The sequence below is a fragment of the Ammospiza caudacuta genome, chromosome 22 (assembly GCF_027887145.1).
Source record: "Ammospiza caudacuta isolate bAmmCau1 chromosome 22, bAmmCau1.pri, whole genome shotgun sequence".
Classification (NCBI taxonomy): Eukaryota; Metazoa; Chordata; class Aves; order Passeriformes; family Passerellidae; genus Ammospiza; species Ammospiza caudacuta.
Window position 1 is genome coordinate 6,126,102 of NC_080614.1, and position 14,480 is coordinate 6,140,581.

The 14,480-nt window shown below is 40.9% G+C and overlaps 1 protein-coding gene across 3 annotated transcripts in view; it reads left to right on the forward strand.

Moving 5' to 3' along the window:
* The window catches only part of PRDM2 (PR/SET domain 2), a 41,133-nt gene extending 29,017 nt beyond the window's left edge, over positions 1–12,116 (forward strand). Inside the window, exons 2-4 of one of the 3 annotated variants that reach the window (XM_058818793.1) lie at positions 3,595–3,653; positions 6,736–6,846; positions 7,726–12,116. In XM_058818793.1, coding sequence (XP_058674776.1) covers positions 6,828–6,846; positions 7,726–12,089 — 4,383 coding nt within the window. In that variant the 5' untranslated portion in view covers positions 3,595–3,653; positions 6,736–6,827 and the 3' untranslated portion in view covers positions 12,090–12,116. Of the gene's footprint in view, positions 1–3,594; positions 3,654–4,196; positions 4,406–6,735; positions 6,847–7,725 lie in introns of those variants that run through there. The other 2 variants (XM_058818794.1, XM_058818792.1) reach the window with 2 other exon arrangements.
* Positions 12,117–14,480: the final 2,364 nt, after the last annotated feature.

Below are 14,480 nucleotides of genomic sequence, written 5' to 3' on the forward strand. Positions count from 1 at the left end.
AAAAAGTAACTTGTAGGAAGAAGACCAGGGACAGCTCATAGTTCAGCTGGTAGGGATTGGTGTAATCCCACACATTTAACACAGGCTTCCCACTCAGAGTTTTTCACCAGTTTTTTAAAATCTGTTTATCTGAAATTTGTGAACAGTGTCAAATTTTGTAGTGTCACAAACTCTCTATAATGGCAATACATTCCTTTCTGCTTTTTACAAACTCTTGGGTCATTTCTTTCTCTTGGCAAGGCACACCTGTGGTGTCATCCTCACCTTTCTTGTACTCTCTACCATCATTCCAGAAGTTTGTGGTGAGACACAGTAACATGATCTTCAGTGCTATCATTAAAGTGGAGACTTTGCCAAACATTTGCAGAAATTGGTGTTTTAAATAGCCCAGCTCAGAATTTTCTTATGCTTTCCATGGCAACAAGTTCATCTGTTATGCAAATGGCACTTTACAGTCTCTGTCAGTGCATGGCTCTGTTTCTTCCCTGCAAAAAGGGTATTTAGTGCTTGGTACCAATAGTTCATGCACAGTTTGGAGCATTTACCTCTTCAGGTGTCCTGAAACACCTTCCCAAGGTGTTCATCACTCCTTTTATATTGTGGTTGGAAAATGCAGTGATTAAAATGTGCTCTTTGTTAATGGGTAGCATTATACAACAGGCAGTTTGGTATTAATAGAATTGCTGTGAAGTTTGCCTTCCTCTTTCTCCTGCTCCTACTGGGTAAGCTTGAAAGTGCCTTTTTATGGAAGAGAAGATGCAAGTTCTGCTGGAAAAAATTACAGAGAAACCTTTGCTCACTGCATTTGCCCAGAATCTGTAGATAATTCACAAGACTTTTCTGTACTACATAGCTGTGTGTATTCTTCCTCTCCAGCTTTATTTGATTTATTAGGTCTGGGCAGATTGACTGAACAGAACCATGATTTCTGCAGCTCTGAAATATTCCTGTGGTTCTCAGGACTTGGAGGTTAAAATTCTGTTGTGATTGTTTTTGTACACTGTGAAACAGCTCATTTCAATTTTAGTGTTTCATTTGCTTAACAATCCAAGTTATGCCTGCACAAAGGAGTTGTATCTGATAACTTCATAATGGTGTTGCAAGAAGTGCACTCCACCAAATACTTACAATGATGACAGATTGAAGGAAACAAGGTAATAAAAGCTTTTACATTTTGCTTTTTTTTCAGGTTTTCATACCTACCTGACAGCACTGTTGAAATAGGTCTCTTAATGATATTGTGTGTGGAGTCATTTACATTTAATTGACATCTCTGTTAATGAGGTGTTTAAAAAATTGATCTGAGTTTTGAATTTCACCCTTAGACTTGCTGGAATTAAAATGTGCTGACTTTGCCTCTAAAATTTTCTGGTTTAGCAAGATTCAGTACTGAAAATGGAGATTTTCATGTGCCTGGGATGATCTGTAACCAGAGTGGGAAATTCTCCTAGTACAGCTTATCTATCTTACACTGACAGAGAAATAAAAATTAAAAGCTTTTGCATTTTGTGGAGCACCTCCAGCCAGTGCAACTTAGATTTAATTTTTTGAAGCAAGTTTTGCTGTTCTTTTGGTTGTAGCATTCTGTGTGTGAAAAAGGCACTCGTGTTCTGGCCTGTCTGCAGAACAAACAACTACTCACATTTTTACTGATATCTGAAGGCTTGAGGAATTTATTTTTAAAAGCATGACATCAACCAGCACTCTAGATACAAGAACAGATGAATTCTGATGCACAGCAAGCTGTTTCTCAAATTAAAATTCAAATTGTTAAAAGTATGTTAAAATCCATTAATCAAAAGAAATTATAGTACAGTTGTTTTCTGCTGAATTTTCCAATAGAATGTTTTAGCTTGAATATTCACTTAATCTTTATTCCATTCTTTTTAATGCCAAAATACTGATTTTTTTTTCAATAGGAGAAAATAATTAGAAGTTGTTTTATAAAATAGTAGCAGCTATTGCATGGGATTGATGCAGACTTTAATCTCAACCAGTTCCAAGGGGTTAACCAGTGAGTTTATGTTATTACACTGTGATTCACACATTGAACTGTGTGACACTGTCAGTGTAGTGTGTCAGTTTGTCTTTTCCCTTCAGCCACAGCCTTGCCAAGTGCTGCCCTTGTCTGTCCTCTAAAAATACTTTCCAGGGGGTCTCTGAGGGAGCTTCTCCACTGTTTTCCTGGAGACTGGAGATTTGGGCAGGTTTCTATGGCAGGTTTGGGATTTGGGCAGGTTTGGGATTTGGGCATGTTTCTGTGGTAGGTTGGAGATTTGGGCAGGTTGGAGATTTGGGCAGGTTTGGGATTTGGGCAGGTTTCTGTGTCAGGTTTGGGATTTGGGCAGGTTTCTGTGTCAAGTTTGAGATTTGGGCAGGTTTCTGTGTCAGGTTTGAGATTTGGGCAGGTTTCTGTGTCCGGTTTGAGATTTGGGCAGGTTTGTGTCAGGTTTGAGATTTGGGCAGGTTTCTGTGTCGGGTTTGAGAATTGGGCAGGTTTTTATGGCAGGTTTGAGATTTGGGCAGGTTTCTGTGTCAAGTTTGAGAATTGGGCAGGTTTCTGTGTCGGGTTTGAGATTTGGGCAGGTTTCTGTGTCAAGTTTGAGAATTGGGCAGGTTTTTATGGCAGGTTTGAGATTTGGGCAGGTTTCTGTGGTACTTTTTTAGCACTCATGGGTAAGGTCTGGGTTTGTTACTGAGCTGCAGTTAGAGTTGTTGGCTACAGATCTCAAAGAAGTAACAATAATTTCAGCTCATACCAATGATTCTTTTCCCTTATTGACCCAAGAATTCTGGGGAGACAAGTGTCCACATTCTGTATTTCTGTAAGAGATGGAAGCAGTGTTTGAGCTCAGGTGTGAATGTCCTTCTTCCTTAATGATCTTAACTGTGAACAGGTTTGGTGCTGCAGTTAAAGCTTATTAAAGACAATGACATCTTGTACAGTTGAGCAATATTTAATTATAGAGTTCAGCTCCAAGTGTATGGAAAGACTGTGTTAAATGTCTTCCCTCCCAGCTTCTGAGTAGGCTTATTCCATCCCACCAGAAATAACTCTGTGGTTTAATAATCCCATTAGTAGTTTGGTTAACAACAAAAGTCTGAGCCCAGCTAACTGTAGGTTCTTCAGAGGTGTCTTGGTTTTATCAATAAGATGAAGTTTGGGCAAATAAAGATTCCTCCTCTCTTACACTTTACTCTGTTGTTATCTGAGCTGCTCCAGAGTTAGTGGCAGTGCTGATGCCCTGGCCATGGCAGCAGCCTGAGTTCTCCTGGGCCTGTGCACTGTTACAAAGGGATTGTAAAGGTGTGAAGGCTGAGCTATCATCAGGAGAAGTGGAGAGGAGAGAAAAAGGAACCCTATTGAAGGTTGCAAGACAAATTACAGATTGGTGAATTCCTCTTTTGATCTTCATCACTGCAGACAAGTTCCTACTTTCCATCTGTTTATTTCATTCATTTTCCTTTGCATCTTTCTTTTACAATTCTTCTAAAACACATACACACATATTAAGTTCTGCCCTTCATTTATTCTTTTGTCATTGTTTCCATTTCACTTTCCCTGTGTTTCATTCCTGTATCTTTCTTGTTTAGACCAAGTGGAGGATCCAGCTGGCCGTAGCAGCCATGTAGGACCCTTCAGGAACCTGATGGTAAGTGCACGTGTGTACTTATACTCAGGCTTCCACCAGGTTCTGTGTTCAGAGCATTTCCCCTCCTGCAGCCTTCAGTTCACTCCTGACCTCAGAAACAACAGGAAAACCAAGGGACAGCCTTGGACTACTCATTGATACCATTTATATCAGTTGTAGGTTGTGTTTTTATTGGAAATCTGCAGGAAGAAAGTTCAAGTTTATATGGATTTTAAAAGCACTTCGAGAACTCATGAGAGAAAATCTATCAACAGACACTTAAAAATGTTTCTGAACTCCAAATACATGAAAGCTGGGAGAGCAAGCAGTGAAGTATCACCTATTACTCTGTTCTTAAATTCTCTTGCTGGGCTCTTGCTGTTGAATGGTCAGGACCATGGAATTGTGCATCTGGGACAGTCACTATCATGTTTCAGTGCAGTGAATTCTTTGAACCTTTTTAGAGAAAGCTGCAGCCTAGAAAATGAACAAACTAAAGCCATTTACAGTGTTTGGTGTCTCTCATTTACTTGTGTCAGAAATTGATCTGGCACATCTGAAATGTTGTGTGTGCACGAGGAGTTTGTTCACTGTTCAGAGAAAGGGCAAGTTGGGAGCTGGGTGAATCCTCTCTTCAAATGCATCGGTGCTCAAAGACCAAGAACTGGAAACATGTCCAGCTGTATCATGGAGCAGGTTACATCATGAGTGACTTGCATCTCTTTAGGACTGGCAGAACTTGCAAATGCTCTGCTTTCCATCAGTAGCATAAGGTATGTGACACAATACCCTGATTTTGTGTGAAAATCCTGCTATTGTAGTCATTTCTCAGATTATAAACAGATTTGAGGTACTATAAATTTTATATTCTCTAACTGGATGACACTGAATCATGTCTGCATGCTTTAGCACTTGGGATTTGTGTTGGTGCCTTTTCATACCTACCTCACCCTTGAAAGAGCACAGTATATTTCTGATATTGTTAGAAAAAAGAATTAATTTGGAGACTTTGACAGTAACCTGTTGTTTTGCTGAAATTCAGGGCTGCTGTAGAGTTAGATACAGAATTGCACTGTGGGGAGAAAAAGTGTCTGAGCACATGTCAGGTTTGGCAGGGGAGAGGGGCCTGTGCACCAACCTTTGAATTCTTGTTTCCAGTCAAGAATTTTGTTGGTTTTAGGTCAAAATACTGATAGTGGTCTTCAGATGAGGAGTGGTCTGCAAAAATTTTGAGAGTTCTTAGGAATGATGTATGATTTGTTATGTCACTGAATTATGTATGGTTTCTTATGTCACTCATAAGGTGTATTGTGATGCATGTTTGATTCCTAGGAATGTGTTGGAATCTTACATTTCCACTTTTTCCCTAAGTGGAACTGTTGATTGTGTTACTGAACATTCCCAGAGAATTTCAAGTGACTTGAGAGATACTTCTGGAAACTTCTTTGATATCCTTCATACTCAGATCTTGGTAGTGTTGGTTCTAATAATGAGCATTAAAGGTGCTGATAATAAAAAAAATGGTGCTCAAATTGGACTTTCAGTAGCTTGTCACATAAAGAAAGATGTGCTTTAACTTCCTCATGCCTATGTGAGCACCCAGCTATGTGCTAAATCTTCTGACAGTCACAGGTATTTGGTATAAAAGCAAAATTCAGTGTTGTGTTGTTCAAACAATCCAGGAATGTCCTTTATGGCAGGTTAGACATGGGCATCATAGCAATAATTGAGGATATTCAGAGAAAATTGCTAGGAGAATGTGTGTGTCTTGTCCAAAGGTGACAAAAATTCAGTCTGAGTGACTGTTGTCAGGTTATAGGACTAAAATCTGTTAAATTAGATAAGATAATTTAAAAATGCTTATTATATACATAAAACTGGAACACATTGGAATTTGGGGACAGCCTATGAAATCTGAGCTCCTTGGGAGGAAATATAGATAATGATTTAGTTTGTTGAAATCAAAACAAGTGAGGTTGTCTGAGCTGTTCTCTTGGGGGGTATTTGTACTTGGAACTTCCTGGAACAGAGGAGCATTTTTTTTTTTTAAGGCATTTCAATTTCTTGGCTCAGGATGTGAGAAATATTTTCAAGGGGTAAAAAGGAGGAGTTTGACAAGATTGTGATGTGGAAGAATGTGCTTCTAGCTAGGAAATGGATTTAGGGCTGTGATGGACATTCCTGATCAGAGGGAATGGGCAGTGTGTTATAAAGTAGAATTTGTGTGTTAGAGGGGGCACAGGGAGAGTTTGGGCTGCTTCTGAACGGTTGCTCCCAAGAGTTGTGTGGAGTTTCAGTGGTGGTTTCTGTATTCTGTGTGGAGAATACAGTCTGCAATGAAGTGAATGAAAAACTATATAAACTTTCATTTGATATGACACACCCCATAACATAATTTCTGTATGTTATAGGCCTGAATCTGTAACATTAATGGCAAAAATCAGCAGTACTTTATAGTGGTCAGCTCTTTGCATATAATGCCCTTTTTTGTTCATCATCCTCTACAACTAATACAAGCTGCTTTTCATTTTGCTAACAGAAAGTGACAACTTGAAAGTGGTGTTTGTATCAGGACCCATCCAAATACCTTCAGTGTTTTCTGTTCCCCAGTTCCATCTCATTTGGTTGTACTGCCTTTGCCCTGGTTGTCAAGCTCATGCTGCTTTCACTCTTCTCATGAAGTTATTACTTCATTGTTTTTATCATAACTCTTCTCATCATGCAGAAGGTTTATACAATGAAAATAAACCTCTGTGGGTTTCTATTTTGTAAGGTCTTCCAATTAACATTAGGATTAATTGTGTATGAAGAGATTTTCTATTTTCCATACACTTCTGTGAGATTTAGGAATTTTGTGGCCACATTAAGGGATTGGGTACCTGCATTATGTGAGCTGCTTAATTCTGGACAGGTGGTTTGTTCTTGCTTTGAAAGTGAGAAAAGTATTTCAAGTGTGTGAAGTTTTTTACCTGAATGCTGTCTGTTCTCCTACAGGGTCTCTGCAGGAGTTTGTTGTACTCCAAAGCTGAGGGTTTAAATCTGCCACTGATACATGACAAATAAAATTGTTAAGCAAGAATAATAAATGCTTTTTTCCCACTAGGAAAGAAGAAGACTCAGGAAAGTAAAAACAAGGGAAAGAAGGCAGCAGATACAAAACAGAAAAAGACTGATTTGGATTCTACTTCTGCAGATATGAGGGATTCTAAAGAAGGTGAGTTCTCAAGTGTATTATTTTTTCCTTCTCTTTATCTTTTTGAAGCAAAGGATGTTTGTCATGTTTAGTCCATTAGCAGGTTATCTTACTGTAGCAAAGTGAACATGTTTATATTGTTTACCCCAGTTGTTTTACTAGTTGGGAACTTGACTGTTAGAAGCATGTCATTAAACATAAAACTCTGACCACAGAGAAAATTAATGTGCTGCAAAATTGAGATATAAACACAAACTCCTTACAGGATAATATCAGAGCAAAAACCTTATTCTAGTGTCTTGGAGCTTCATTTCATGGTCATTATTTATTGCTAATTAACAAAGTCAGTACCAAGGGGGGAGGGGGAAAGACACTATTAATTATTTTGGCCCATAACTCTTCCATTCCTTTCCTCTGTTGTCCCTTCTGCTGGCACAACACGAGCACCACTGCTCAGGTGTCTCATGGCCCAGCTAATGAATGGAGAAGGATTTTTGCTCTATAATCTACCCACTTAGGCAACATTCTGGGGATTGGCAGCAAAGGTCTTTTATTAGAATCATTGCAGAATCACAGAATATTTTGGGTTGGAAGGGATCTTAAGCCTTATCTCCTTTCAAGGGCAGGGACACTTTTCACTAGACAAGGTTGCTCAGAGCACCATCCAACCTGGCCTTCTTTTCTTCTGCAATGGATATCCTTGAGAACAGATAGGTAGGACTTGAATGCAGGAAAACATCCATCCTCATGAGTAAATAAATCAGAGGTGTGATATTGTCTTGGGTCAGGAGCATTGGATATGTTGTGCTACAAGAAAAAAGGAGAAGAAAGATGTTGCATATCCTGAAGTGTTTGGTAAAAATATCTCATGCTTTTCTTTACTGCACTCTTGTGTTCCAGGTCACAAAGAGGAAGATGAAGCTCCTTCTGTTTCTGCAGTGCTGTCTCTGGAACAAACAGCTGTGATTCAGGAGATGGTAAATCAGGATGTCCTTCCAAAGCTGATGGTCCCCAGTCCCACCAACGAAACACAAGTGCTAACTGAAGACAAACAAGGAGAAGCCATAAATTGTGCATCAGATGATTTAGATGACGATGAAGAGGAGGATGAAGAAGAGGAAGATGAAGAGGAGATAGAAGATACCAATATGCCTAAAGAAAATGCTGAAATGCCTTTGATATGCGAAGAAAAGTTGGACTCCATGGAAGAACAAAAGAGTACGTCAGAGGAATCTCCAGAAAGCTCTCCAAAGAAAAAACTCGTGGTGAAAATTCCAAAAGCAGAGGGGGAATCCAACGGTGATGTTCAGGAAACCTTCATGTTTCCTTGCCAGCATTGTGAGAGGAAGTTTACCACAAAGCAGGGACTGGAGCGCCACATGCACATCCACATCTCCACCCTGAGCCACGCGTTCAAGTGCCGCTACTGCGGGAAAGCCTTCGGCACTCAGATCAACCGGCGCAGGCACGAGCGGCGCCACGAGGCCGGGCCCAAAAGGAAACCATTCCTCACTCTCACGTCCCCACAACACTTGGATAATGTTGCTGATAACCAGGTGATTGTGGATGATGGTCTTAAAGATGACCTGAATGTTTCCAGTCTTGTGCAAGACTCTGTTGTCTTGGATTCTGAGAAAGTTTCCCAGGAAATGTCAAACTCGGCGTTTGCTGAGGAGAATAAGGAGCCCAAAGAATTGCATCCGTGCAAATACTGCAAAAAGGTTTTTGGTACTCACACCAACATGAGGAGGCATCAGCGCAGGGTTCACGAGCGTCATCTTATTCCCAAAGGTGTCAGGAGAAAAGGGTTCTTCACTGAGGAGCCACCTCTCCCAGCAGAGCCAGCCCCAGCAGTCCAGAGTGTGTACATAGCGAGCACAGAAATCGAAGAGGAAGGTGAGGGAGATGATGTCTATCTTATGGATATATCCAGCAATATCTCTGAGAATTTAAATTACTACATTGATGGGAAAATTCAGTCCAACAGCAGCACTAGCAATTGTGATGTGATTCAGATGGAGTCCAACTCTGCAGACTTGTATGGACTGAATTGTATAATCAGTCCGGTCACAGTGGAAATTTCCACAAATTTAAAGGTTACACAAACACACGTGAATGAACCTCCTAAGGAACCCTCTAGCAGTGGGAGCAGTGAATCCAAAAAGAGAAGAACTGCCAGCCCTCCTCTTGTACCAAAAATAAAAACTGAAATAGACCCTGAACCTATAACTCCTACTAGTTCTTTAAATCTTCCTCTTAGCATTTCAACAGAAAGCTTAACTTTTCATAAAGAAAAAGGGGTTTATTTGTCATCAAAATTAAAGCAGCTTCTTCAGACACAGGACAGTAAGATAACTCCATCAAGTGAAATCCCTAAAATAGGACCTTCTGTTACATCATCATCTGTTTTGCCTCCAGTATCCAGCAGGTTTAAAAGAAGGACCAGCTCTCCTCCCAGCTCTCCACAGCACAGTCCAGTGCTTCGAGACTTTGTCAAATCAGGTGAGGGAAAAACTGTGTGGAATGACAATATTAGGAGTTCAAAAATGCCAAAGTTAGAAAGCCACAGCAACTCACCTGCTTGGAGCTTGACTGCAAGGGAGGACAAAGAGACTTTGAGCCCTCATTGCTTTGAAGAATATAAAATATCAAAAGACTGGACAGCAGCTCCAACTTTTGGCAGTGTGTGCAACCAGCAGCCCCTGGATTTATCCAGCGGTATGAAACAAAGGTCTGATGTCAAAAGCAAGACTCAGGTTCCCTGGGAATCTGTTTTAGATCTGAGTGTGCATAAGAAGCCTTGCAGCGATGCTGAAACGAGGGAATGCAAAGAGAACTCCACACATCCAACCTGCAGTGGTGTGAAGAAGAAGAAGCCCACCACGTGCATGCTGCAGAAGGTTCTGCTCAACGAGTACAACGGGACGGACGCAGGCCCGGAGCAGCCGGGCACCGACAGCGCCGGCACGGCCCCGCAGCCTCCAGCTGAGCCTGGCACTGATCCTGCTCCCTCAGCAGCGTCTGCCACTGACACTCAGCCCCTCAGCTCCTCTGCTGCCTCCCCCGTGCCAGCTGTGCAGCCTGCTGCCCCTGCCGTGTGCCAGCTGCCCCCGTTGTTAACGCCCACCAACCCCCCGTCCCCGCCGCCCTGCCTGCCCGTGCTAACCGTGGCCACGTCGCCGCCCCCCCTGCTCCCAACCATGCCCTTACCCATCCCAGATGTCTCTGCCAGCGCCACCAACACCTCCTCCTGTCCCTCACCACTCTCCAACACTACTACCCAGTCCCCACTACCAGTTCTTTCACCTACAGTTTCTCCTTCTCCATCCCCCGTCCCTTCTGTTGAACCTCTTATTTCTGCTGCTTCACCTGGCCCCCCTAACCTGTCTTCTTCATCTTCCTCCTCTTCTTCGTCCTCTTTCTCATCCTCTTCCTCCTCATCCTCTCCATCTCCACCTCCTCTTTCTGTGGTTTCTTCTGTTGTTTCCTCTGCTGATAACCTTGAAAGTTCTCTCCCAATAATAAAACAGGAGGAAGCTGAAAGCGAGCAGCAGAAAGCGAGAGAGGAGCCTCACACTTCAGGTGAATCAGGAGTGGTGCAGGAAACCTTCAACAAGAGCTTTGTGTGCAATGTCTGTGAATCACCTTTCCTTTCCATTAAAGACCTAACGAAGCATTTATCCATTCATGCTGAGGAATGGCCCTTCAAATGTGAATTCTGTGTACAGCTTTTTAGGGATAAAACAGACTTGTCAGAACATCGCTTTCTGCTTCATGGAGTAGGGAATATCTTTGTTTGTTCGGTGTGTAAAAAGGAATTTGCTTTTTTGTGCAATTTGCAACAGCATCAACGGGATCTCCATCCAGACAAGGAGTGCACACATCATGAGTTTGAAAGTGGGACTTTGAGACCCCAGAATTTTACTGACCCCAGTAAGGCAAACGCAGAGCACATGCAGAACCTGCCAGAAGATTCTTTGGAGCCTTCAAAAGAGGAGGAAGATGAAGATCTAAATGATTCTTCTGAAGAGCTTTATACTACTATAAAAATAATGGCTTCTGGAGTGAAATCTAAAGATCCAGATGTCCGGATGGGCCTCAATCAACACTACCCAAGCTTTAAACCACCTCCATTTCAGTATCACCATCGGAATCCTATGGGGATTGGAGTTACTGCAACAAACTTCACAACCCATAATATCCCACAGACTTTTACCACTGCCATTCGATGCACAAAATGTGGCAAGAGTGTTGATAACATGCCTGAGTTACACAAACACATACTGGCCTGTGCATCTGCTAGTGATAAAAAGAGATACACACCTAAAAAAAATCCAGTTCCCCTCAAACAGACAGTGCAGCCTAAGAATGGCGTGGTGGTCATTGCTGGGCCTGGCAAAAACGCCTTCAGACGGATGGGTCAGCCTAAAAGACTCAATTTCAATGTGGAGATTAGCAAAATGTCCTCCAACAAACTAAAAATAAGTGCATTGAAAAAGAAAAACCAGCTTGTACAGAAAGCTATCCTGCAAAAAAAGAAATCTGCCCAGCAGAAGGCAGAGCTGAAAAATAACCCATCCGAGACAGACTCTCACATCTGCCCCTACTGTAACAGAGAGTTCACTTACATTGGGAGTTTGAACAAACATGCATCATACAGCTGCCCCAAAAAACCCATCTCTCCCTCCTCCAAAAAGAATTCTTCCAAAAAAAGTGCAGCTTCTTCCCCTGCCAGCAGTGACAAAGGCAGCAACCAGCGCAGGCGAACGGCGGATGCAGAAATCAAAATGCAGAGCACTCAGCCTCACCTGGGCAAGACCAGAGCACGAACCTCAGGACCTGCACAGCTCCAGCTCCCCTCTGCCTCCTTCAAATCCAAACAAAACGTTAAATTTGTACCTTCCATGCGATCTAAAAAGCCAAATTCATCTTCATCCTTGAGGAACTCTAGTCCTGTAAGAGTGTCTAAAATGTCCCATGTTGATGGGAAAAAAACTAAAGTGGTTTCTAAGAGCAATTCCTCTGGAATCTCCAGCAAAGCCTCCCGGAAATTGCACGTCAGAATACAAAGGAATAGCAAAGCTGTTTTGCCAAGTAAATCTGCTGTGGCAAGTAAGAAAAAGGCAGACAGGTTCAGTGTCAAATCTAGAGAGAGGATTGGAGGACCAATCACACGGAGTCTGCAGCAGGCAGCAAATGCAGAAGCAGCAGAAAACAAAAGAGATGAAAGCAGTACAAAGCAAGAACTGAAAGATTTCAGGTAAGCATTTAATTTGAAGTTGAAACAACCCAGGAACACGTTGCTTGCTGTTTTGCTTGCTGGTCTTTTTTTTTTTTTTTTTTGTCCTTTTTTTTTTGTCTTTTTTTTTGAGTTTCTCATGCTTAAATAAAAAAAGAAGTTGCATTTCCTAAAACATGGATGAGCAGCTTACTGATGCTGGGGTATGATGTACATACTTGATGCATTTTGTCATGTCATGAAATTATACACGGTTTGTATAGAGAATGTCTTTAATTATAAACTGAATTGAAAACTCTGGAACAAAAAAATGTCAATACCTGAGTGCAAATAAACTTCATGTCATTAAACTCAATGTTATTGGAGACACTGACCTTGTATTTGGTATATGACATCTAAGGTAGCCCAGAAGAATTCTAGATTTATTTATGGTGGTTCACTAAGTTAAAAAATATGACTGCATTCTTTACTCACTAAAATAACTTGCTTTGGTTTGTAATAAAAAGCATTCTCTGCATATATATATATATATATGAAAGAAACAAACCATGACCAAATACTTCCAAAATGTATGTGCATATGGACTGAGATCATAAAATACTTAATATAAGGGAAATAGACATGTAAGAAAAGTTACATGAACATGTAAATTTGTTAGAAGTATCATGCTTTTTATGTTTCACTATAAAACTTTATAATTAAAGTTCTATTTCTTTTTGAGAAGAAGCATTTTAATCACAAGAAAGGGTAATCCTTCAATAAATAAATAAAAAATCTTAATCTACGTGCCTGAGTCCCGATTTACGTCTTCATGTAGTCTCTCAAATCAGTAGTATATTTTGCACAGTGTTTATAACCTTTGTTACCTTGCTCCTGCCCTGTTTTTCTTGGAAACAGGAGTCTGATTTGCTGAGGAACTTTCACCAAGCTCACTGGTAATTAAAAGTTCTTTTGGGGTTGGTAATTGCAGCGCCTGGCTGTGATTAACAGCAGATTTAGGGCCCAGGGTAGGGTTTGAATGGAAAGCAGGGGGAGGAACTGGCAGCCTCTGTCAGAACAAGCAGAGCAGGATCTGTTCATTGTCAAAATCCAAACTGTTCACAGCTTGTGTGTCTCACAGTGAAGATCTCCAAATAGTGAGGAAATTCTTTGGAAAGTAAAGGTGTTCAATATAGCAGAATTATTCCCAAGTGCTGGAGGGGAATTTGATTTAAAATAATCCATACCCAAATTAGGGTATGTTGAAGGAGAAAAATGTTATTTGGAATTTGGAGACTAATGGTGTAAAAATGCCTTTTAGGAACAAGAAATGTCTACCAGGCCTGTTCCCTTGGGACATAAACATCTTCATGTTAATGCTCATCAGCTGCTCTCTTAGTTATGTGTGAAACTGCATTTAAATGCTGCCAGAACAGATCAGGAGAATGAGAAGCCAAAACACATCTTTCCATCTAAATGAATCATTTGACCTTAGGCAAAATAACCAAGTGCTTGGAAATGGGTGCACATGGGAATTGTTTGTAGTATTTGGGGAAATAACAATTGACCTGGGGCAAGGTTTCCTTGGCTGCCTCAAACACCCTTGGTTTGCTTTGGCTGCTTGGAGTCTTTATCAGTTTAACAAATGGTTACACCAGGGAATTCTTTTTGCCTCTGAAGTAACTTTTATAAATCTAGATTGTCTACTCAAATTCTTTTTATATCGGTTCTGCAGTATGAAGAATTTTTCTGCCTTCATACACAAATAGCAGCACAGTTTAACTTTGATTCTGCTCTATGTAGGCACTGTTGGGTTTTGATTTTTTTTCCCCAGGAAATCTTAATATTTTTTCAAGACTTGCTTCATGTATATTTGTCTGCCAATTTTTTTTCACCTTTCAGTTTTTCTGTTTAAACATACTTGTTCACAAATTGTTTTGTCATTTATCTTCAGTTTTTGTTTTGTTGGGTTTTTTAAAATTTCTATTTTCTAGGAATCTCCTGTAAAAACAAAACAAAAAAAATCGCTTAATGCCATGAGAGCTGTTGCAGGCTCATGTAAGGATAAGCACTACACCAAGGGATGTGAAATCCAAGCTTGTGAAACTCACAGCCATAAAATTGCCTGCAGTGTCAGGCCTAGATTTTCTTATTTTGTGCTTGACACACGTGGGATAATTCAGATTAAATTCAAGGGTACTGTTAATTAAACACAAATGGAACCCCACAGGAAATCAGCAGAAGGAATGAACTGAACCAAATGTTTTTGCTCTTGGTTTTGTGGATGGTGTTGGGCAGAACTGCTTTTTTTTTTGCTTTGCTTGGCAAATATTGTTTTACATACCCAGAGCAGGTTCCTTCAGCCTGTCCAGAAATCAGTGTGGATTCAGGGCCAGCAATTGCTGCACTCCAAGGATTTTGGTCTTGCACTGGGTCT